Below are 27102 nucleotides of genomic sequence, written 5' to 3'. Positions count from 1 at the left end.
TAGTTTCTGTGGGTTACTATCTTTGCTTTCTAATCTGCAGTGAATGTTTGAAAGAGATCAGTGATTCTATTTCAGCCGTGATACCCTGATTTTTGGGCCCTGCGTTGGTTTTATCGTGCTTTCATGTCGTGACTTCCTGTTTTTTTTTAAGAAACAACAATCCAACTCGTAGTGGTGTTGCTCGTGATTGAAAAATGACTGATTGTCGAGCTGTACATGTCTGGGGAGCTGCCCTTGTTATGAAACAGGTTCTGCGTATGCAGAAGATATGTGGTCGTGATTCACTGACGTGCTGATTTTTTCTGTTTATGGGCTGCTGCTCAATACTGTCGTGGGGTTTTTTTTTGGTTCGTGTGTGAACAACTGCTGTTTGGAATATCAGTTGGTGTGTGAGTGTAACACGGTTTTTTTTTTTGTTTTGATTGGAGTCTGTTCAGTTTTTTTTTTGGAACCAGAAGTATGGCTGAAACTTCGAAATGTGATTCAAAATTGGAAAATATTGGAAAATATAAGGCATTTGCCAATCCATTTTAGTACGGCTCGTCTGTAAGGTTGAATGACACTAACTATGCCAGGTGGTCCAGAACATTTATGATGTCGGTATCTGGACATCGTAGAAAACATATCTTGTTGGAAGACGAACCCACTGAAAAGGTGGGAAAATATGTTACCTGGGATGAAGATAATGACATAATTATGTCATGGATTATGAATAGTGTCGAACCCCATATTGCAGATGGTTTAATTTACTATAATACGGCCAAACAGATGTGGGACAATCTTCGAGATACATACTCACAAGAGACGAATGTGAGTCGTATCCTACAAGTTGAACATAAAATATATAATTTACAACAGGGAGATCAAACCTTGGCCCAGTACTATGCCTCCGTAAAAGCTGCGTTTGAAAGACTTAATGCTCACAGACCCCTCTGTTGTTCGAAACAAAAGGATCATCAAGAACAAACTATGGTTGCTCGGTTTCTTATAGGTTTATCTTCAGAATTCTCTGTTGCAAAAGTCCAAATGTTGACTGGGTCGGATGTACCTACTCTTGCTGAGGCATATAATCGTCTGAGCAGACTTGCGATCTCACTTCCACAGTCTCAGCCTGTGACTCAGTCATCTGCCTTAGTTGTCTCATCTGGTTATGGGCGTGGAAATCTTCAGAATAGCAGAGGACGAGGTCGCGGACGAGGTGTGAGAGGCAGAGGAAAGCTTCAATGTACATTCTGTGGAAAATCTGGACATTTAGAAGATCGTTGCTGGGATAATCATGACTGTCCAACCTCCTCTTCATCAAAGTCATATGCTCCTAAAGCAAATGTTACTACTCTCGAGGCAACAAAGGCACATGAAAATATCTCTGCAAGTGACAGTAGTATCACCCTCAGTCGTGCTGAATATGATGAGCTGATAGCTCTTCGTCCTTTGAGTTCCACCTCTCCTGTAGCTGGGGTTGCCTATTCAACTGGAAATCCTCTTCATCCGACTCACAATAAGTGGATTATTGATTCTGGTGCATCCAGACATTTGTGTGGAAATTCACTTGTTTTTTCAGATCTAAAGGATATTAAGGCTCAACTTGGAGTCTCATTAGCCGATGGGAGCACCTCCCCGGTTGTTGGTCAGGGAAATATTTCTATACCCTCCTCATTACAGTTGAAAAATGCTCTTCATGCTCCAAAATTTCCTCAAAGTTTACTCTCTGTTAGTTGCCTTATAAAAGAACAAAACTGTAGAGTAATATTTGATCCAATGGGTTGTCATTTTCAGGATTTGCTGACGGGGAAGAAGATTGGTGGAGGCTATGAAGAAAATGAAATTTACTACCTACATCATCCAATGGGTACTGTTCATGCTGCAGAGGAACATTCATTCAGTCCTGTTCAGTGGCATCGTCGTCTTGGTCATCCTTCATTGTCAAAGCTTCGTTCAATCTTTCCTCAGATTCCTTCCACTACATCATTTCCGTGTGAAGCATGTCAGCTGGACAAGCATCATCGAAGTTCGTTTCCTTCGAGTCAGAGTCAGTCTAGTAATAAAGTCTTTGAACTTCTTCATGCAGATGTATGGGGTCCTAGTAAGATTCCTACTAGGACTCAGTGTCGATACTATTTAGTTATTGTTGATTTCTCTAAGTTGTCATGGGTGTTTTTAATAAAGGAACGATCTGACGTTCCAAGTATTATCAAATCTTTAATTCTTGAAATAAAAACTCAGTTTGAATCTAGTGTCAAGATTGTTCGCACTGATAATGCTCTCGAGTTTAAATCAAAAAGTCTGTTACAGTTTTACCAAGATAATGGCATCCAACCCCAAACTTGTGCCTATTCATCTCAACAAAATGGGGTGGCTGAGCGAAAACATCGTCACCTACTTGATGTTGCCAGGACCATTATGATTCAATCTAATGTTCCTACGTTATACTGGGGAGATGCAATTACAACTGCTTGCTATCTGATCAACCGCATGCCTTCCTCTTCTGTGGGTGATCAAATTCCAATTCATATCCTAAAACCCAATACCCCCCTCTTCTCCCTCTCGCCCAAAGTATTTGGCTGTGTTTGCTTTGTACACAAACTTGGCCCTGATCGTGATAAATTAGCTGCTCAAGCTACAAAATGCATATTTATCGGTTATCCCAAAAATCAAAAGGGATATCGATGTTATGATCCTACTTCTCGCCGAGAGTATGTCAGTGCAGATGTCTCTTTCTTGGAATCCACTCCCTATTACTCTAGTACTGGTTCCCCGCTGCAAGTTGATTCAGCTGAGTCTTGTCCATTACCTATACCTCCTTTTCCTTTGGAATCCGTGCCCTCGTTCCCGAACCAAACTTCATCCTCTTCCAGATTTCATAATCCTCCATTGGTATATGTGCGTAGAGATCCACCTCCGCAAGTGCCTTCATCTTCTTCTTCCCCTGAGGTAAGTTCTACTGACAATAGTGATCTTCATGATGGTGATAACAGGCCAATTGCTCTACGCAAGGGGACACGACAATGTACCTTATATCCCATATCTCATTTTTTCTCCGATGCCAGAATTGAAAATCAGATGAAATATTTTATTTCAGCTTTATCTGCTGAAACTATTCCTCTGAACTATCAGCAGGCAGAGCTTGATACTCGCTGGAAGCTGGCTATGTAAGAAGAAATGGATGCTTTAATATCTCAGCATACATGGGATCTAGTTGATTCCCCAACAGATGCTGACATTGTTGGATGTAAATGAGTATATACTATAAAGTACAAATCTGATGGATCAATTGAAAGGTATAAGGCCCGATTAGTAACCAAAGGGTATACTCAGACATATGGTATTGATTTCTTTGAAACTTTTTCTCCTGTTGCACGGATGGGTACCATTCGTCTTGTTCTCTCAGTAGCTGTTCAGCATGGTTGAAGCTTGAACCAATTAGATGTAAAAAATGCATTTGTATATGGGGACGTATCTGAGACCGTTTACATGCAACAACCTCTAGGATTCGAGGTTGTGGGGGAGTGTCAGAAGGTGTGTAGACTGAAAAAGGCGATTTATGGCTTGAAACAAAGTCCTCGTGCATGGTTTCAAAAGTTGTTTGAAGTGATGTCACGTTTTGGCTTTAATAGGTCAGCAGTAGATCATACACTGTTTATAAAGAAAACTAGCTCTGGCATAGTTGTTATGGTGGTATATGTGGATGACATTATTCTTACAGGAGATGATGTGAAAGCTATTGATGCCACAAAGGCTCATCTTCAAAAACACTTTGTTACAAAAGACTTTGGTTCACTGAGGTATTTTCTGGGTATAGAAGTTGCCAGGAGCCGTGAAGGGATGGTTTTGTCTCAACGGAAGTATGTTCTTGACTTATTAAAGGAAACAAGAATGTTGGGAGCTAAACCAACAAATATTCCCATGGACCATAAAGTTCAGTTGTTTGAAGAAGGGTCAAAACTAGTTGATAGCAAAAGCTATCGCTCTCTAGTAGGGAAACTATTGTATGTAACTGTGACCAGGCCAGATATTGCTTTAGCAGTAAGTAAAGTTAGTCAGTTTATGGACAAACCAACTGAGGTACACTAGAATGCAAATATTATGATTCTCAGATATCTAAAATCTTCTCCTGGAAAGGGGTTATTGTTCAGGAAAGGTGGAACTCTGGAGATAGTGGCCTATTCTGATGCTGACTATGCAGGATCTGTAGTGGATAGAAAATCTACCACAGGATTCTGTATGTTCCTGGGAGACAACTTGATCTCTTGGAGAAGTAAGAAACAAAATGTGGTTTCTAGGTCGAGTGCAGAATCAGAATATCGGGCTATGGCCCAAACAACTGCTGAATTGATGTGGGTTCGTACTGTTCTTCTTGATCTTCAGGTGAAGGTGTCCTCTCCCATGACCATGATGTGCGATAACAAAGCTGCAACATATATAGCGAACAATCCTGTATTTCATAAGAGAACAAAGCACATTGAGGTTGATTGCCACTATGTAAGGGATATGGTTCAAGCTGGTCATATCACTACAAAATATCTAAAGTCGGAAGACCAAGTTGCAGATATGTTTACAAAACCTCTCGCTAGACCAAATTTCTCAAAATGTTGTGACAAGATGAGCATGATTGATATCTATGCTCCAGCTTGAGGGGGAGTGTTGAAAATAGGTGGTTTTAAGTAAAGTTCTTTTATATTAATATGCTATTTGTAATTTTGCTTTTATAATGGGGCTTTATTGTAATTATGCTTTTAAGCCTCTCTCTATTTAACATAGAGAGAGGCCCTAATCACATAACGAGTTTTGTGTTTCTTGTGCAGCCGTCTCTCTCTCTCTTCTCTCTCTATCTAGGGCTCGGTTTATCTTCTACATGTATTATTTAATGTAATTTATATATAATTTGATATTTTGGACGTACTTCAAAAATCATCAACAAATAATTGTTTAGTCTTCTAGACGAGACATTGTTGGGGCTGATCTTTTGAACCTACTTTAAAATCATCAACAAATAATCGTTCTGTCTTCCAGACAAAACATTGTTGGAATTGTGAATCGCTCACTGGAAGGGAGAGGGAAAACGGGATCCAGTCAATAAGGTATCACCCTTTTCCAAATTTATAGGTGAATGGGTTTCTCACTCTTGTTACTTGATTGCTTGTAATGCAGCTCATTTGGGTTCCCTGGGGGAGACTAGCATCTGGAAAGATAAAACATCTGGGTGGTTTCCAAATTTAATGGAATTGTAACAACATTCTTGATGTACTGGCAGGGATATGCCTATTGTATCTTACCTATCTACAAAACAAAGAGAAGCCATAAGATAATCTTTAAAAGGAAGGGGTCCAAACTGATGAGATTAAATTGCTCTTTGTGCCTTCTTGATGATAACTTTTTGATTTGCCTTAAAAGATGACATGAAAAAATTAAAATTAGTTGGGTTTTGAATGATATAAAAAAATTTAAATAAACATATGAAAATGACAAATAAATTTTATAATTTTATAATTTTATATACCTCTACCTCAGTCGTAAGTTGTAGCGAACGTAGGCGAGGTCATTGAACCTTTTGTGCTCTAATCTATTTCTTCTTTTTTTTGGATTTGCTCAAAGACACTCCAATTTCTCTCGCATCCACTTGCACTACACGTTTGGCTAAGAATGTAAATGACAAAAGCTTTCAAATGTAAAACATCACTTCCAAACCTGGCCTAGTACATGTCTAAAAAAACAAGAAAATGAGAAATCAGTAAGACAATAACAGATACAATCATACAATACATCATAACTAAATAACAATATGAAATTAAAATTGAAATAGACAAAATAAATTACTTGGATACATCGTGACACATTTTTGCACTATTGGAGGTCTCCCCATATCATACAATACATTATCATAAGTTTTCATTTTCTTATGAATTTGATCTTGAATGCTACACTCAGGGTTTAACCTTTTGATGCAATCCAAAAGTCTCTTGTTAACTTCCTTGTCTATTTTAAATGTAACGCCCCGAAATCTTAACCCAAATTTTGAGGGATTTTTTTTTCAATACAGCGGAAACCAGTCATACCATAGGGCTAAGCATTCCAGAACATTACAGATGGAGCAAGACCAAAACATTCTTTTCATTTCAATATCAATGAAAATTTAGATCAGAGTCCTCACACTATCCTTGGAACAATAAATCCAAAATCCCGATCGAAGCCTCATCCCGCAACCACTCCTAACTCCAATTCTTCACCTGAAATTTATAGGAATTAGACTACAACTGTCTAAGTAGGAAATCTGTAACTTTTAATGCGGTATATCATGAACCCAGAATGTGATATGGGTGTCAAGTATGATGTTCAGTATATTCCAAAAATAAACAAAGGTTTATGCTGCGATAGTCAACAATTTATCAGAAGTTAACTGGCAGGTAACATCAATAACAAGATTTATATATCCCACAACCACAATATGAATCCACACAATTATTTAGAGAAATGTAATTATGACAATTCATAATTCAAGTACGCATTCATACCACAAAGTACATCCATTATGCATAAAGAAACATTAAACCATACCATAATGCACAATTTTAGTAAAAGACATTTAACATACATTAAAAGTTAAACATCACGCATCCACCAAACATATAACAATTAAGAAAATAGATAACATATGCATGTTCTAATGCATAGCAGGAAAATGCATGAATCCTCTTATTATCTTTTCTTAAGTTTCTCTATCCATATGCATGCCCTATTAAATGCATATAATTTAAGTTCCTCTTTTTAATTACCGTTGCCCGCGGATACACCAAACGGGTACAAACCCCGAGGTCAAGTAGGTTCCCAGGGTAGCTTAACACACAATTTGTATTTTATTACTGAGTTCCAACTTAGCGCTCGACCGATATCAGGAAACAACACCATCCATCGGAACATTAGACCTCCACATCTAATGTCGGGGACACCCCATATCCACAAGTGCCACTTCTTTGGTACCATAAACAACAACTGTGTCAAAACACACCACTCCCAGGTAAAGTGGCGGACTCTCCCTAAAACCGTGGCCAGAAGAAAGAACCTCAATATCGGATTCAGGAGACAAAATTACAGAACACAGAGTTTTTGTATCCTCACAGTCTCCCCAAGACCGAATATCTAAGATTCTCATACTCCAGATGAGATATCCCAGAATGTATATTACACTGTTCTTATTCATTATCTTTTTATTAAGAGCCAATTATTGAGTTTTTGCAGTTCCACCTGAAAAAACAAGGCAAAAGCTCGCATCTACCCCTACGAGAACCATCACGAGACTCCAGCCCGTGAAAACAACATTGAACAGTGCAATATTGAACAATAATATAAAATATGATTTTTGTGATGCATTTAAACAATTAAGGAAAGAGCGAACCAAAGCTCAAGGCTCTTCAGGCCTGTGATGATTCATTTAGACCATCGATGCATCGAATGCAAAAATCATAACTTGCAATTTATGCAATGAGGTCAGCATGCCTCCAAATGCATATCCATTCAAACCAATTTAACAATGTGCATGAGTTACCATAATCATATGCATGTGTTTACCATCCACGTGCAAGTACTTTTATGAAATCACTTAACACACATGCATTCATCCATAATTCATAAGTACATGAGAACCTTTATGCATGATTTTACATGCTAAACACACATCGACTTCAAGTAGGCACATGTATTCAAAACAAATCCATAAATGCACGATAAATAAACATGTCCCATCAATGTAGGCACAAGAAACCTTTTCATGTGTTAACATCCACACACATGAACATAACCCAGATTTAGCAATTGAAATTTCAGGGCTGCACACATTCATATCATGTATCCGCCTATATCAAAATAAGACCTCTCATACGAAAGATCAGAGAAGAGAGAAGGCTAGATGACAACAACAAGAGAGGAAAAGGTAATAGGCTGCCCCCTCTAGGTTGATCTCACTGTGTATAACCGGTTCTCAGTAAAGTTCCATAAATGCCTTAGCATACATCAAAGCCATTATGTAAAAGATCCCATTGTTAGATATTACCAAAAATATTTTCAACATTAGAACTAACACCACCCCTTCAAGGATCTTAGTAAACCAATTTGTCATTTGCATAATCTCTAAATAAAATTTTAGCCTAAAGCTCACCTTCAATCTTTTCTCGAGCAAAATGTTTGTCCAACTTTATGTTTTTAATCTTGTCATATTAAACCGGTCTAACGGATTTAAATTGTACTTCTATCTTGTTACTTTAACTTGGATTTGCCGATATTAAAATTGCACATTTTGTTGTAACATAAACAGCAGATATGCGTTCATCAAGTATTATGAGAAGATGTTGTAGATATAAACTTCTGCAATTACAAAGGCCATAGGCCTATTCTCGGTCCAAATGTTGAATCTTCCAAATATGTGTTGCTCCTTGCTACTACATGTAACTAAATGTGACCCCAAATACAAGCAACATCCTAGTATAGACAATTGAATAGCTACATGAAAAGTCTCAGTGCACAAGTTATCTTGCAGCCCACGAGGATGCAATATAGCCAAGCTTGTCTCAAAGATGGGCCTATGTTTGCAGTTGACTCCCCGTATTTAATTGGGCAGGGGCTTTTGTTTAGTTCTGTGATTTAAAGGGAATTGTTAAAAGCACTGGAGGTATATGCACTACAACCATTGCTTTCACATGCATCAAGAAGTAATTCTCGATTTAAGCCTTGAAGCTATAAATATGGAAACTGTGCACTTGTGCTTAATGAAGAAAATTCTGTGTTCTGAGAACATCATCCACAAAACTCTTAGGAAATAAGATTTGAAGTCACCTAGTGAAACTCCCCAAATATCTTAATGCATAAACTAAAGTGTAAATGAAGCTATTTCATTTATTCAACTAAACAGTATCAAATGACTTTTAAACACAAGAATATTTCAGCATTATCACAAGAATTATCTTCTTAGGACTGAATGACTAACGGCCATTTAAAAAAAAAGTTTAACAACCTCATCATAACGATATCAAAGTCGTTAATGCCATAGCTCCCCTTGGACCTCTATTCTGACTATAAATATTGAAAAAAACTAAAATTGGTAATGAAGGACCAACAACACTACAAGAATGGACATAAAGATTTTTCTTATCTTTCTACCACTGCAAATGCATGATTCATGTAGGGACCATTGACCAGAGCAAGCAAAAGAGAAAACACCATGAGAATTATATCATCAATGAGTTGGGGCACACAAATTCTTTATAAAACAAGGCTTCCAAAGTATTTAGCTCAGAGGAACAACGAGACAAAAGAGAGAGAATCATATGCCTACTCAAGACAATGAAAAACTTGAAGCAAATTGGAGGGAGAAGTTAGTCCCTACTTCATCTTTAGCAACTACAGCCCATTGCTGCAACTTATAGCCTACCTCTTCCTCTTCCCAAAACTTGGATTAGTGATTCAAAGACCACAAATCATATATCAGGAAAAAAAAGAAGCTATCGTACCTGAACACATTCAATACTTAACAAAAAAAAGATTACAGAGATCCTATTATCAGAAAATCCGAACTCCATAATCCCCTTTCTAATAGCAATCTGGAACCCCCAAAATAATCTACAGAACTCTACCCTGCATGTTCGACTCAAGACCGATCAACCAAGAACTCCCTCAGTGTATCCCTTTGCTCGGATGTCATGGCTACCGAAAACCCCAACCCACGAACTTGGGTTTTCCGGCAACCAAGAATCAATCGAACCCTCGGTTCCCTTTCTTTGACAAACCCTAATCGCACACCGACTTCATTCAAGACCTACAGGAAAAGGTACAAGATCCTACCTGTTGCGGCGAGAGGAGGTTGCTGCAGCGAGATAGCCTGAGGAGGGCCAACCGCGATGGTCGACCACGGCGTCGAGGCTCCAGCGACTGCAGGGCATCGTCGATGGCTTGCGCAGAGGGAGACGAGAGAGAGATGAGAGAGCGTGAGAGAAAGAGGGCAAGACCCTCTCCCTTCCCCTTTATCGAACGAAGGCCTTCCTCCGCGAAAGGTGGAGTCAGTTACGCTTGCTGTAACCTCCCCCTCCCCTTTCGAACTTGCAAGAATCGTGCCCTAGGCACGATTCTTGTTTTCGGGTGTTTTATAAAACAAAGCCCGGGTCTGGGTCCGAACCGTGACCCGCAATGCCGGATCCACTCTAACGTGGATCCGGGTCGTCTTTATAGCGTTGGATCCAGCCTAACGTGGATCCGGGTTCGATTTTAAATGTGGATCCGATCATGTTATAAAGGTGGATCCACAGGTTGGATCCAAATGGGTCCAACTGTGAATCAAACCCCAAAAAATTTTATTTCTTTCTTTATTAAATATTGTTATTATATATATTTTTAACACTCATATATAGGTATATTCCCTTTTTGGATCCGGGCAACAGATCCCGGGTCCAATATGAATAAAACTACCCATTGCATTTTTTTACGAGTATTACATTAAATGTAGGGGAGTATTTAAATGCAGGATTTAAATAATATGCTGTAGTATGAAGTACAATTTTTTTCCCTTCAAATTATCTCTAATGACCTCTTTTGCCCTATCCATGGTCTCATAGAGATAACACATAGATGGTATGTCTTCACTGTCAATCAATCGAAACAGCTTCACTAAGAGTATAGTTCTTTTCAACAATTTCACGCATGAATCCCAGAATTCACTTATAAATACAATATCTATAATTTCTCTGGGCTTTCTTTTTTTGCATGGGGATATGCATTTCACTTATATGATGAAAATATTTTTTTTAGTGCAACTTTATTCTTTACTAGACTTTGCACTGTCAAAAAATTCGTAGCAAATCTAGTAACTGTAATACGAATCAACTCAGAACCACCAGTGTACTTTCACATTAGGCTCAAAACCCATGCATGATTGTAAATAAATTTAGTAATTTCTTGGTAGCATTAAAGTGTTTGCTTTATCTCATCAATGTTGCCGATGTCCTTAAGCATGAGGTCTATGCAATGGGCAACACACGGGGTCCAAAAGATGACATAAATTTTTCTACCAATTCTTTACTTATAACCCTATAATTTATTGCATTATCAATAATAAATTACATAATATTTTGAGGTTGAACCTCTTTCATAACCTGATAAAAAACTCTGAGCAATACATTTGTTGTTTTGGGCGTATCAGACAGATCAATTGACTTAAAAAACATAATTTCTTTGAGGAAATAAACAAGAAAATTTATCAAGGTCTTTGACTTTCTGTCTGTCTACCCATTTGTCATGATGCTACACCTAGTTTCTCTCAATACTGCCTCATCTTATCATAATATTCATTCACTTTTTTCATATTAGTATCTAAACTTTTCCTCTCAGAGCATGATATGAAGACATTTTATATCTAGGATCGATATTGGTTATCACATCTGCCATGACCTGAGAATGAAAGGAATTTGCTGCATTGAAAGGAATGCAAACACCATAGAACCATGTTCTAACTGCGACATTCGCTTGCTCGACTAAATGTTGATGAGTCATAGCAGTACGAATGTCGGGTTGCGTCTCAGGGGCAGTCCTAGGAGCAAAAAAGCTTCTAATAAAGCTTCTAACTCTATCTCCTCTTGAAGAACTCTCTTATCTTCTTTTTGTGCCCGTAGCGACACTACTACTAGCACCAGGTACACTTTTTTCCTTCACTACAGAATTTCGTACTTCTGATCCTTTGCTAAGGGCCGTAGGATCAGAATTAGAGAACTCATTTTCGTCATACACATCTTCTTAGGACTCTGTATATCCCATTTATGCCTCATTCATTTATCTTTGTTGTCTTTTTTCTCTAAGACCATCAAGTAATTGTTGGCATTGTCATTTCATGACATCTGGCAATTTCCTTGACGTGCATGCTGCAACATTAAGATGTGTCCCGCCTAAATAATGCTTCAACCGAGAGATACCACCCGAAAAGCATTTTGACAATAGTTGCACTTGATTTTTAATCAGTTTTCACTCATTACTTGAGTGCCCTATTGCCATGCCGGATCCTCTAATGCTACCTTCTCCCCAAAAAACTCAATAAAAAGCAAAGAATAAAGGTTTTTTTATCTTAACCCACTTTCTTAAGTGAAAATTATGGAAATCGCAAAATCCCTCTCCCTAGCGCATCGATCGACTCTCAAATTGCTCTCACGACTCTTAGGGTGCGTGGGTTCCCCTCTAATGGCCTCTACAAAAATGAGGGAGTCGGCCTTCAAAAGGTATTTAAAACCAAAAAGTTAAAAAGTATGTTTCAGCCCATTTTAAAGTGTGCTAATTGTTAAAATATAGTATGCGTATGGATCTGGATCCAGATCCATACACACGTTAAATAGAACACGCAGAATGATGTTTCATTAATGGCAATGTTGTAATATCATCCCATTGTATTCTTACTTATGTTTATATAAGAATTAGGGCTTGGAGGTCGTGCGTGTTCTGCCGCCCCAGCTTTGTGCTTCTCTCTCTCTTTCTGTTTCCTGTGCAGGTGAGGCGTGAAGCAAACCTATCTCTCACTTGTTTTCTTATATGGTATCAGAGCCACGACTGTGGAACCCTACCAGCCACACATTCAACGAGATCTGAAAAGGCAGCCGTGAAGAAGACTCCTTCATCCTGTTCTTCGACTGCGTCTCTTCTTTCTTTCTTCAACATCGTCTGTCAAGACTTCTTCAACATCAGCATCTCTTCTTCCTCACTATCGTATGTCAACATCGTCTGTCAATATCTTCTTCAACATCAGCTGCATCTCCTTCTTCTTCTTCAACATCGGCATCGACTTCCTCTGTCCTTCTTCTTCTTTAACATCAGCATCGACTTCTTCTAAAATCTTCAACATCATCATCTGACTGTATCCTTCGATATCACTTCTTTTATCCCCAACTGCACTTACTGTGTTCTATTTAACGTGCGTTAATATTTTCCTAAGTCTATGATGTGAATACTCCTTGATTCATACTATTTTGTTTATTTTTTATTGCCATAGTCTAGCATTCACCATCGTATCAGATTTTCTCGAATTTGTCTTGATGTTTTCCATCCTTTTCAATCAGTAGTGAAATCAGAGTTTTCTGTGCAACGCCTATAGGCAGACCGTAACAGATTACATTCTCGTTCTAAAAAAAAAGGAATTCCCTTTCAAGGTATTGGTTGCACAAGTACATATTCTTATTGCAGCCCTGCTGATTGATTAAGTGATCTCAACTTAGTTTGCTTTCTTCAATCCTTTTTGTTCGCCTATTCATTGTTGCCATTGATATGGATTCATACTCGTCATCCAGTCCCTCTACAAGTTTCTTAAATCAGCTTGTTACAGAAAAACTTACTCATTCTAATTTCTTAACATGAAACAAACAAATACTTCCGTTTATACGGAGTCAGGATCTCGATGAACATCTGGATGGTTCCATTCCTGTACCACCACGGCTTATTCTGCAGGAAACCAAGGATGAAAGGGGTGATGCATTTACCAAATCTATTAAGAATCCAGAGTATACCACTTGGAGAAAACGGGATCAATCTTTGGTTGCATATATTACGTCAACACTCTCTCAAGAAGTGTTGGCTACTCTTTCAGATGATTGCACTGCGGCAGATTTATGGAGTAAGCTCTCTCAGACATACTCTCAGATATCAGAAGCCCGAGTTATGTATTTAAAGAATGAGTTTCAAAGTTTAAAGAAAGGCTCCATGACAGTTATGGAATACATAGGCCGCTTGAAGAGTATTAATGACCAATTGGCTCTTATTGGGAGTGCTATTTCAGATAAAGACAAAGTACAACAACTCCTTAATGGGTTGGGCTCTGATTTTGACATGTTTACCACAACTTTGACATGTCTTCCTCACTTGCCCAATTTTGACGATCTTCAAGCGAAACTTCTCCAGCATGAGATGATTATGAAACAAAGGGCAGAAGGAAATGAATCAGCTCGTTCTCATTCAGTTTTGGCTATGGAGACTTCTGTAGGTTTTGGATGAGGGAATGCAGGGCATCAAGGGGGCAGAGGCCGAGGCCGCTTTGGACAGGGAGGGCGTGGTATCTTACCTACACCTAATATTTCGGGTGTCTCTAATGCAGGGAATCAGAGGAGAGTGCCCACTTGTTTCTTATGTAACAAAAGAGGACATGTGAAAGCCGATTGTTGGTTTAACCTGCAGAATAGAGGAAAAATAAACAAAATTGAAAATAAAACTTCTACTGTGGACATGAAAGCGCCATCTACAGATGTGCAACAACTTTTGTTATCAGCATTGTCACAGATGACGATCAAGCAAAATGAGCAAGGCGAGTGGTACGTTGATTCTGGTGCTGCCACTCATGTCACAGGTAATGCAGGTAAGTTATCTCACTTATTGCCTTATTTTGAAAAATGTAGTATAGTTACGGGAGATGGAATTTATCACTCCATTAGTCATACTGGCAGTGCACATATCCCTATGTCAAAGTCCTCACTTCATTTGTCTGATGTCCTCCTTGCCCCTAATATTAAAAAGAACATTGTTTCTGTGGCTAAACTTGTTGATGATATGAATTCTTCCGTCGAATTTACTCCATCTTCTGTTTATATTAAGGATTTACGAATGAAGGAGACGTTCGCTAAGGGGGAGCGTCAATGAAACATGTACGTCTTCAAGGAGATTCCCTCAGTGTCTTCGTCTTCAGTCCCAGTTCTCCAGTTGAAGTCGTCCAAGCATTCTTCAGTGTCTTCGCCTTCAGAGCCTTTGTTTTTCCCTTCATTGAAAGTTTTTAATTCATCATATCATTGTAATAAGCCAGACATTTGGCACAGTCGCTTGGGACATTGTAGTCGGGGATTTGTTGAAAATCTTGTATCTGATTGTCTTCTTCCAGAGTCTAGTTTATGTTCGTTTTTTGAAAGTAATAAATGTTCCTCATGTGAACTCCGCAAAAGTCATGTTCTTCTGTTTCATATCATTAATAAAAGAGCTTCAAGGCCATTTGAGATTATTTGTTCTGATGTTTGGGGACCTGCACCTATTCTTTCTCTTTCTGGCAGTCGTTACTATGTTATCTTTGTTGATTCTTATTCCCGTTATACTTGGATATATTTCTTGAAACATAAGCATGAAGTTTTCCAAATATTTCAAGAATTTCATTCGATGGTCAAAACCAAGTTTTCCTGTGATATTGTGCATTTACAATGTGATGGTGGAGGAGAATATTCATCGAACGAGTTTATTGCCTTTCTTCGGGATAAAGGAATAAGTCGACAGGTTTCTTGCCCTCATACCCCTCAACAAAATGGGGTTGCGGAGAGAAACACAAGCATATTGTCGAGAGTGCGATGAGCATGTTATATGATAGCAATGCGCCCGTTAGTCTCTGGACAAAAGTTTTTCACACATCTGTTCATGTCATAAATCGTCTTCCTATGGCACTTCTAGATCGAAAATCTCCCTATTATACTTTATTTGGGCAACATCCCTCTTATGATGAGTTGCGTGTTTTTGGTTGTGTATGTTACGTACATATTGATTCATCACTGCGAAATAAGTTTCAGGATAAGGTCGCTAAGTGCAGATTTGTTGGGTATGCGGATGAATACAAAGGCTATCGATGTTATGACCCTACTACAAAACGTATTAGGACCTCTAGGAATGTTGTTTTTGATGAACAAAATTTTTAGATCAATGACTCCGATGAGTTGCCATCTCGAGAATTAGAGGTATATGATCCATGGATGAGCGCAGATCTTGTTGCTAATACAGGAGAATCATGTCAGGCGAATTGTCCTTCCTTCGGCTTGAGTAGAGAGTTAGATGACTCACAGATGCATGTTGAACCATCTCCAGTTGAGCCACCTCCAGTAGAACGCTTTTCTGGACAGATATATACCAGGAGGGACAAAAATACAGGGCCGAGGAATGTGGAAAGCATCGCCAATGATCCGGCTCAAAGGTTGTCACGCATTAGGCATCCTATTCAACGATGGGTGAGTTATGAGACCTTTTCCCTTGACTTCCAGTTGTTTATGTCTCAACTCACAAAACAGGAGGAACCCACTTGTTTTAATGAAGCCTTTCAATCCTGTCATTGGACTGAAGCTATGAATGAAGAAATGGAAGCACTTTATGAGTGCCACACTTGGGAAATAGTACCTCGATCGGAAGGAAAGAATGTTGTTGGCTCAAAATGGGTTTATAAAACAAAGTATAAACCCGAAGGTAGTATTGACAGATATAAGGCATGACTTGTTGCTCGAGGGTTCACACAACAATATGGTGAAGATTACGATGAGACCTTTAGTCCGGTAGTCAAAATGGGTACAGTTCGTGTCATCATATCCCTAGCAGTCGATCGAGGATGGAGGCTTAGCCAGATGGATGTTAAAAATGCATTCTTGCATGGAACTTTAAAGGAGGAAGTATATATATGGAGCAACCACCTGGATATGCCGAGAAGGATCCTACTGCCTGGGTGTGCAAACTAAGGAAATCTCTATATGGGTTGAAACAGGCATCTCGTTCTTGGTTTGAAAGTTTCTCTATGCAAATCCAAGGCATTGGTTTTAGAAGATGCTCTCTGGATCACTCGCTCTTTATTTATCAAAAGACAGACATCGTTATACTTCTTCTTATATATGTTGATGACATTGTGATCACCGGGAGTTCAGATAACCATGTGCAAGACGTGAAGCAATTTTTAATAAAAACTTTCAAGATGAAAGATTTAGGGGAGTTGAGGTACTTCCTTGGTGTGGAAGTTGACAAACAACAGGACACATTGACACTCATGCAACAAAAATACACTCTTGATCTTCTGGAAAGAGCCGGGATGACGAATTGCAAACCAATCAACACTCCCAGTGTATTACATCAAAGGCTGAGCTCTGAAAATGGGCATCTTTGTGTCAACCCTACAATGTATAGAAGCCTCGTGGGGATGTTGCAGTATTTGACCTTTACCAGACCTGATATAGTTTATGCTGTTAATCAGGTATCCCAGTTTATGCATGCTCTAACGGAAGGTCATATGGAAGCTGTGAAGCACATTCTACGCTATTTAAAAGGAACTATAGGAGACAAACTTGTTTATCGCAAGAACAATAACCTACATAAAGGGCATGAACTCATCACTTATACAGACGCAGATTGGGCAGGAGATCCAGATGAGAGACGGTCTGTCTCTGGATATTGTGTATATATTGGACACAATTTAGTGTCCTGGAGCAGCAGAAAACAAAAGGCAGTGGCACGATCAAGTACAGAGGCTGAATACAGGTCGATGGCTGCATGCACGACAGAAGCTACATGGATTAGCCACTTATTGAGTGACCTTGGGGAGACAATTATTCGATCATTTATTCTATGTGATAATCAAAGCGCAATAAACATTGCGTGTAATCCTGTTCAACATAGCAGAACGAAGCATATTGAGATTGATCAGCATTTTATACGCAGAAAGTCGAGATGAAGGAGATAGAACTACGTCATGTTCGAACAGAAGATCAAGTGGCAGACTTGTTTACCAAAGGGTTAACAGGACGCCAATTTTGGCTATTGAAGAGCAAGTTGTATATGTTTCAAAACCACGTACAACTTGAGGGAGGGTGTTAAAATATAGTATGCGTATGGATCTGGATCTGGATCCAGATCCATACGCACGTTAAATAGAACATGCAGAATGATGTTTCATTAATGGCAATGTTGTAATATCATCCCATTGTATTCTTACTTATGTTTATATAAGAATTAGGGCTTGGAGGTCGTGCGTGTTCTGCCGCCCCAGCTTTGTGCTTCTCTCTCTCTTTCTGTTTCATGTGCAGGTGAGGCGTGAAGCAAACCTATCTCTCACTTGTTTTCTTATACTAATACCGTATTGTATGATACTGGTCGATATAGGGATGTATCGTATGATACACCCGATACGAGTATGATATACACTCATATTGCAATACGAGTGTATCATATCGAGAACCTCAATAGTAATGATACGTATCGTACCGTACCGTACAGTATCATACAATATGGTATACTTACAACACTGATCTATTGTTCTTGAATTCAACTATATGAATGACAGATCCTTTCAAAGCTATACTCTTGGGAATTGTCTAAGACTCTATATAAAGCCTTTTTAAGCTTAGTTTATAATTTACACGAACTTAGGTGGAAGCATATACTTCTTTACTGGAGATTGCCTTGGAAACATTGATCGGTATGAAATGGCCAATGACCTTTCTGAATCTGACCTGATTTCAGCCTGTTTACATCCCCTGTTCCCTACTACTGAAGCAAAAGAGGTTGGTTTGGACTAGGAGACAGGCGGAGGAATATATGGACTGGCAAAGGAGATGGGCACAGGATTGATGGTGTGGATGGCTGACCTTGGAGAACAGAATAGTCCTGAACAATATGGTTGTTGTGCATAGGACATAAAGGGGTGGGTAGGTTGAGGGAGGAGAGCCACCAGCAGGAAGGAGGGTATACCTAGGTCTTGTTGTCATAAGATTGGGCATGAGAGTTAATTTGCCCATCTCCTTTGATAAGCATCTTTTCTTTTGGAGTATTTCATTTTTTTTCAATATACCTAGCCATTTCAAGTAGCCCAAACAAGATTGTTGCATTTTCTACTTAGTATATGTAGTTGTAACCATTCAATTGATGATAGAAGGAATTATTTAAAATCTAAGTTCCATGCACCATTTCAGTTGGCATAACTTAATGTTTTATTTCATTGGTCTGATGACTGAAAACTGTAGTGAAGAGTTTTATTTGTGATCTTGTGCAGGCCCTGCTGATGTGGTTGATGATGTTACTGGTGGTTTGAAGCTTTTATAGTATCAATATGAATGAATAGGCACTCGTCTTAGATTCAAAGGTCTTATGGTTGCTACGTGGAATATTCGTCTTCATACTAGTTCACCCAAATTTTCTTTTGCATATGACGTGTTCCAGCCACCTTTTAGCCATTTAAATTTGGTAATAGTTTTTTGTTTGCTATGCCTACACCTTCACTTCTGCGGTCACAGAAGATTTTGCTTATCGAACATGGACAATTATCTTCTGCTAACATGCATGTGTTAAAAGAGCTCGTGTTTTATGGGCATATGTAGGGAAAGTCACAGGCAGGTTCTTGTTCAGGTAAAGGAGCAATTCTTGATCTTACAGATACAAGGACTCCCTTTTAATTTAATGGATTCGTTTTAATTTGCGGTCATTTCCTTGTTCAGAAATCAGAAAACATTTTCTTCTCTTTGCCTCTTTTTTGTTGAACTAGTGACTGATTCACATGGTAACTTATTAGGTGGATCTCTTTGTGGTTGGGTCCGCTTTGCTTGATCCTCCTAGACCGAAGGTGAGAGAGGTGGGAAAGTTATCCTAGTAGGAAAAGTTTGAAAGCTCTTACTGTACCTTTGGATTGTTGCCTTAATTAAGAACATGCCAGCTTGTTGCATAATGCTGAGATTAGAAGACCACTTAAATAACGAGAACACAAGCTCTCTCTTGTTTTTTATATGATCTACCTCAATTCAAACATTTTTTTTTATTTAGTACTCGTGGGATGGAAAGATTCTACTATGGAATTAAAGAAATATTTAGGGTTTTGGTAGGGTTTTTGAGTTTTGGGGACATGCGTGCATGAAAAAAATTATGGTTTTAAGCAATGTTGGGCCAATTCGTATCGTGTTGGCAGAAAATCAACACGAAACTGACCTGAACTGGCTTATTTTCAAATAAATAAAAAAAGGTCAAAATAGATTTAATATTATTTTAATATTTTTGTGACACGTGCCTTTTTGTGGTTGAAAGTTGGCCGATTCTGTTTGATTCAGTCCTGAATCGGAGTCGCCCTATTACCTGAATGGGTTTTAAGCTTAAGAATGAGATTGCTGGATGGTTAGGTCACACTATCTTAACTGGCTCTCCGGCGTTGTATCCCATGGGGTTTATTCCACAGCTTGCCTATAAAAAAGCTTAGTTGCAGTTGCATGTTGCTTTTGTATATTCTGGCATATCTTCTATCAGACATCAGTTTTAGATGCTAGGATGAAACTCATGTAAGAAGCTACAATAATAGCATTGTCAGATTTTTAAGTGATTCATCCCAATCGCGTGGGAAATTTTGCATATTTCCATCCGAAAGGTGTTTCTATTACATTATATATGAGTATCAGACTTGCTTCTATCAATATTTTTACGTACAAATAAAAATGTAGAAAGAACTAAAGGTTGGTGCATGCTGGAAGCAGGGGTGGGGTCGGTAGAAAAGAGCTTCGCAGGTCATGCAAATTCTCCTTGGGGAATTGAGAGAGAGAGAGAGAGAGAGAGAGAGAGAGAGAGAGAGAGAGAGAGAGAGAGAGAGAGAGAGATTGGATGACTTTAAGTGGTTGCTAAATCATTTTAGTCTGTTTGCGAGCCATGGTTGGGAGTGGCGATGACAGCAGTGTGGATTTAGCTACAGCATCCTCACGATAGCATTTTTTAAATGAAAAATGACTGAAAAAATGATGTATTTTTCTAAACACTCTATAACTTGTCAAAATTTGCCCAATGACCAAAACCGTAAATAGACAATTTTATTAAGAACTTTTTACCCTTTGCATGTGTGAAACTCATGAAGTTCGCGCAATGTATTGCAAAATCCTACCTAAAAAAGCGGTCTACACATTTTTTTCGGATATCACGAAGTTCGCATATAAATTATATGTACGAAGATCCTATTAAACTCAAACCTTGAAACTTTGCAAATATTTAAGTGTGCATATGTACCCTCCTAATATGTGAAGTTTCAAAAAAATATGCAATTTTTTGTCCAAATATGCGAATTTTATCTCAAATATAAAAAGTTTCTTAAGAGATCTGCAAATACACTACTGTAGCATTGATCACCCTACTTGAAGATCTATAATTGTCTAAAAAAATAGCAGCTATAATGAATTTATGATTTTGATGTTTCGTAAAATCAGATATGTGAAGGAGTCAATGATCCTTCAATACATTTTTTCTCTGAACCTAGATAGCTAACATATATGGATAAATGTGTTGGATGATGATGTGAAATGGATGTTATTTCATGGTGATGTTTATTTAGTTGTTTGCAAAGCTAAAAAAGAAGTGGATAATTATCTATCTCAGACACCATCTATCGAGCTCAGTCCTTTGATGATCATCCAACTATCCCAAATAGTGAATGATATTGATGTTTTAAACATTCAGCTAAAGCAACGGAGCGCATGCAGCTGCCCGAACCTATTATGGATATTGATGTTCGACGTGCAAGCAATGAAAAATGAACATTTGTTGTTGTACATGATCAAATGATCATTTTAGAGGATATAAAACCACATAGGAAAACCAGTGCTAGTGATCTTTATTGCAGTAATTTGAATGACATCTAGCTTTCCCGAGCAGATGACAAAGCTAAGTATAAATTATTGGACTTTATAATTTATGCAGTAATTTGAATGGACTTCATAAAACTCTGAGTATGTGCTAGTGAAGTTTTTATGGTTAATCTTAAATGTTGAAAATACAAGAATGTTGAATGCATGAAAACAAATGAAGTGAAAGATTCAATGAATTTTGATTTAGTTTATGCAATCGAACATTCAATTAGTAGTAGAAGTTATCATGTTGACAGTGAAGAATCAAATGATAACTATTCTATGTCAATGGGAGATGAGGAAGACAATGATGAAATCGAATAAATGACATTTGAGAAGTTAAACCCTTGGTATGTTATATAAGTTATATGAACATTTATTGACCATTATAACTGTTTTATGGTATTACACTAATGGGGTGTGGTTCAATAGGTTTTCGTTCGATTGATTATCCTATAATTAAAATTAATTGAAAATCATTGAAGCGAAGACATCTCGCTTATATGATGACTTGAATAGCAAACAACTTCATGATTGTGAACAATTTTAGTGGCTAACAACAAGCTCAAACGATCGAAAAATTACTTTCGACAAAAGGTTTAATGATCTCGAGCACTATTGCGAGTTTGTGAAAGAACATGTGATAAAAAATAAGTATAAAGCAAAATTCATAAAGAACTTTAATAACAAAGTTAATGTTGTATACACATGAAAAAACCCACAGATGACAGTTGATTACTACAGGAAGATCCATTGTACAAAGGTGCGCAAAGTAGGGTTCTTTCAAGTGAAGAAGTACCAAAGCGAGTATACATATGGTAGATCACTGAACAACTTTGTAGTGAAAAAGGTGCATTCCAAATAGATTTCAGGTGTTATTCACAAATACATGCACAATAACCAAAAGATAACTCCAAGAAAAATCATGAATGACATTAATCACGAGAAATGTGTGGAGGTTACTTACAAAGAAGTATGGTGTGCATTAGAACAAACTAAAGAGTTGCTATATGGTTCATTCAAAGAGTCCTTCAGGATGCTTTTCGCCTAATTGGATCATTTGATGAAGGCTAACCGAGGATCGCTCGGGTATATTTAGAGCGACCAGAAAGATCAATTTCGGTACTTGTTCTTATCATTCTTTCTAAGTATGGATGGGTTTTTGAAAGGATGTCCTCTAATTCTTATGGTAGATGACATGTTCCTAAAATAAAGATATGCATATATATTATTGTCGGCCCATAGTATTGATTCTTGTGGTGAGATATTTTCAGTAGTATTTTCAGTTGTTGATAAAGAGTCAAAAAATTCATAGGCATGATTTTTGAAGCATCTAAAGGCAGAACCTATATTTCTTTTAGAAACACGTCACTTACTATAAGAACTAGAGGGCATCCTTTCAAAAACCCATCGATGCTTGGACAGAATGATAAGAATAGGTACTGAAATATTTTTTTTGATTAGTCTCAATGTACCTTAGCGATCCTCGATTAGACTTCATCAAATGATTAAATTATGCAGAAAACATTCTGTGATCATTGTAATTTTTTTTCTCTTTGTTTCTCTCTCTTCCTTCTCTTTGCCTTTCTAGCCTCTATTTCCCTTTTTGAAGGAGAAATAAAAGACATAAAAGAAGAGAGAAGAGAAAAGAAAAGAAAAGAAGAGAGAGATGAACTCTTCTGCGAAGGACTCACTTGACCTTAATTTTGAAAAGATTTTGAAAGATTACTCGCCTCCATTTTGAAATATTTGCGAAAAAATGGAGAGACGGGATTCGCTCGTTGGTATGAGGTTTGACCGTTCTTGGCGCCTTTACCAGGAGTAATCGAACCAAGGATCGAATTTATGCCTTTTGCTTTGCATAAATATTATCTAAGAATTTATTCTAAAAAATGCACAAAGAATCATGCTGGAGCAATGCAAATGCAGAAATGTATGCTTTTGAGAAAACAATTTAGAAATTTGGAATTTTCCAAGTGATTCTGAAATAAATTTGATAATGGAGTGAAGAAATAATTTTAAAGGTTTGAAATTGATTTGAAAAAAAAAAGTTATATTTTGAATCTAACTTAGAATTTGAAATATATCTGGAAAGAGTGACTTGAGTTTCCAAGTTTTGGAATGATCAGAATTTGGAAAGATAAGTCTTTAGAAGAAGAAAAAAGGAATTTAGAATTGAAATTTTGAAATAAGAATGAATTCTCAAAGTCATAATGGACTTTTGAATTTGGATCGATTTTGAACAAGAAATTTTGAATTCAAGACATAAAACAGGAATTGAATTTGAATTTAGACTTTGAGAACTGGATTTGAAATTGGCTTAGGAAATGAGAATTGGAAATGGAATTGGATTTTAAATTTGGAATAGAATTTGATATGAAATCTGGAATCCTGGATAGATTTGAATCTGAAATCTGAATCCTAAATGAGATTGGACCTGAAGTCTGGAATCCAAAATTGAGTTGAATCCGAAATCTGGAATCCTAAATGGAATTGGATCTGAAGTCTGGAATCCAAAAATGAAGTTGAATCCGAAATCTGGAATCCTAAATGGGATTGGATCCGAAGTCTAGAAAAAATGGAGCTGGATCCGAAGTCTAGAATCCAAGATGGAGATTGGATTTGGGAATCTGAATCAAAGGTGGAACTGGGTTCTAAATCTAGAATCCCAGATGGAATTGGATTTCGAAAATCCAAATGGGACTTTTGAAGATGGATCTGGGTTTTGAAAACCCAGATTAAATTAAAAACTTAGAAAAAATCAAATTTTGAGATTCAGAATCAATCTCAAAGCCTTGATTTTCAATTGAGAATCAAGATTCAATCTTTAGATAGAACTTTGAAGATTTTAAAAAATAAAGGATAAACTTGATTTAAAACTTGAGTTTTGAAATCAGAAGATGAATAAGGAATTTCAAAGTTTAAATTGAACTTTAAAATTTGATCTAAAATGCTAAATTGAATTTGAATTTGAATCCAGAAAATGAAGATGATTTTGAATTTTCGAGTTTGAACTGAACTTTGAAACTGGATTTAGATTAAAAATTGAATTTAGAATACAAGAATGAATTTGAAATCTCAAAGTCAAATTGGACTTTGAAATTAAAATTTGAATCTTTGAAATAAGATAGAAGGATGAATCTGATTTGAGAAATAAATAAGATACTCAAAATCACTTGGATTTTGAGAAAGGATTTTGAAAATATGATGTAGTTCTATCCTAGATGATGAAATGAATTAAAGAATTTGAAATTGTATTTTGAAAAAGCATATTTTATTCTTTAAATGAATTGGAATAAGATTGAAGTTATAATACATCCCTAATTATGGTCATTGAATGTATTATATAGTAATCATATTTAAATTCAAGTGAAGAATAAAATACATTTTGGTGCCTTTATAGAGTTTAAAATGAAATTAATTCTCAATATATCCTGACTATGGCCATTGATATATATTTTGAATTTACTTTAAGTTAAACTCTGATAAAGGAAAAAAACTTTAGCAAAATATGATGATTTTTGAAAAGATCCAGTGTGGATCCAATGTTATTCCATAAAAGACAAAAATCATAAGTTTTGTTCACACCCTGACTATGGCCATTGATGCAAATCATCAACTTAGGATTTAATTACCTTTTATTAGAATGGTGCACGTGTCATTCATGTTCCCATTTGTGAATCTTGGCAATAAAAGAAGAAAATGGTATGAAACAAGCAATTTCTAAGATATATATGCTCATACATTCTAATCTAATACAGGAAGTGTAAAATTCTCATTATTCCATCATTGCAATCTAACTATTACAATTTGGAAATTTAAATATAAATTACAACATCTAAACTAAGGAAGGAAATAATATTTTCCATACATTCTCTGCAAAGAAATGGGTTAGCACAAGGTAACAAGATGCAAAATACAAAGTGAAAGTGCAAATGTCATGTTCAGATAAGAAGCTTATGATTATATGGTGCAGATACAATGCCTAAGCTAAAATGCATGTCGTAAAGATCCTGCACAGAATATACAAAAGAGCGGGGTGCCATGATTGTCGTGTAATATGGTGCAATGCCATAGATATAGCATAAAAGAAGGCAGAGAAGGAGGTACAACAATGCTGGGCATTGCTGCAAGTGGACAAGTGTTGTAGCAATGCCAAGTGTTGTTGTAAATGTTACAACAATATAAGGTACTGTTATAGGTGCTGGGAGCACTTACAGCAACATAAAGTATTCGCTGTAAGTGTTTACAACAATGCAAAATATTTGCTGTAAGCACTTACAACAATACAAAGTATTTGCTGTAAGTGTTTACAACAACACACAATATTTGTTGTAAGCACTTACAACAATACAAAGTGTCTGCTGTAAGTGTTTATAGCAACAAAATATTTGCTGTAAACACTTACAACAATACAAAGTATCTGCTGTAAGCACTTAGGCGGCTGAAGGGTGGGTGCTACTGATAGTGTGGGTAATAGCGGGCTATTGATGATCATGATGGCCAATAAAATGGTAAAGTAAATTTGATTTGATCCTTGAGAATAGCCATCGGCAAGAGGTTTACTGGATCAGCTGGATATCCTGTTAGACCAATAGTGAAGGCAAGACAAAATGATGCATCAACATAGGCAAGATATACAAGGCACTCTATCAGCATGGAATATAATGGATGGAAGATATAACATGGTATGGAAATATCATGCAATGCTACTGATATCAAAAGGAACCAAAAAGACTAACATGGAGATATATGATGAGCTGAGGGGACCGAACCTGCAACAATATACAATGAAACATATAAATCGAATGATCATGCCGAATTTCATAATAATTTGGATGCTAACCACTTCAAGGTAATCCAGATCAGATGATCTCGGAAAAGGGATTTTTTTTTTGAAATAAGTGTGTTAAAGAATTATTTCCAGCTCTTATGGACGAGGGATGTGTTGAAAAGATCAAAATTGCATCCTCTATTATAGAACCCCGAATCATGCTAGTGGCCGATCGCTCTCTTGTTTGGTTCTGCTACATTCAGGTTTAACCATTACTAGTAGGAAGGCGTGACTATCAAACACAAGAGAGGTGGAAGCAAACATATCTTCCAAATGATTCCATGCAACAAACAAATTGAATCCATCTCTGGGTTGATCCCAATAGTTGTTTTTAGCAGATTGAGACATTCTCAACAGATGCTGCTATGAACCAGATTTTGGCAGTGGTTACTGTGATGAAATGTGCCATTCTCGATGCCATCTGTGGGTTACGCATCCTTGTGCATGAAATAGCGAATCAGAAGGGATGCAAAAATCAACTTTATGACATGAAGGACGTCAGCCAAAGATCAAGAATCTAAGCAGAAGATTTGAGATAACGAAAGCAAAGAGAAATAACACAAAAGAAACAATTAAGGTTTCAAGCAGGAAAATCGACCATGGCTATGGGGATAACCACCAACGTAGAGCGTATCTTCTTGGGGATACCCAAAACATAAAATTAACAAGATGGTTAAAGTCATTGAAAACAGGAAATTATGAGTTTGATTGAAATCCCCCATGGATCTGTCAAGAACCTGCTCAGAGGTAATGATATGCAATGTTTCAGAGAATTCTCCACAACAACCAATTCCCTGTAGGTTGGATGAGCAACTCATAACTTAAATAAAAAAAGATGTTAGGTAAGAGGGGATAGTTGTACTATTGTGTGGCTGCTGTGAAAGTAGCAGTGAA

General features: G+C 37.3%; 1 protein-coding gene across 1 annotated transcript in view; it reads left to right on the top strand.

Moving 5' to 3' along the window:
* The window catches only part of LOC149821002 (Peptidyl-tRNA hydrolase II (PTH2) family protein), a 67791-nt gene extending 48594 nt beyond the window's left edge, over positions 1 to 19197 (top strand). Inside the window, exon 8 of the mRNA XM_089982244.1 lies at positions 18779 to 19197. Coding sequence (XP_089838370.1) covers positions 18779 to 18828 — 50 coding nt within the window. The 3' untranslated portion in view covers positions 18829 to 19197. The remainder of the gene's footprint in view (positions 1 to 18778) is intronic.
* The last annotated feature ends 7905 nt before the right edge of the window (positions 19198 to 27102 follow it).

This window comes from Nuphar pumila, chromosome 12 (genome assembly GCF_984573655.1).
Source record: "Nuphar pumila chromosome 12, dmNupPumi1.hap1.1, whole genome shotgun sequence".
Taxonomy (NCBI): Eukaryota; Viridiplantae; Streptophyta; class Magnoliopsida; order Nymphaeales; family Nymphaeaceae; genus Nuphar; species Nuphar pumila.
This window is presented reverse-complemented; position numbering and strand designations above follow the sequence as displayed.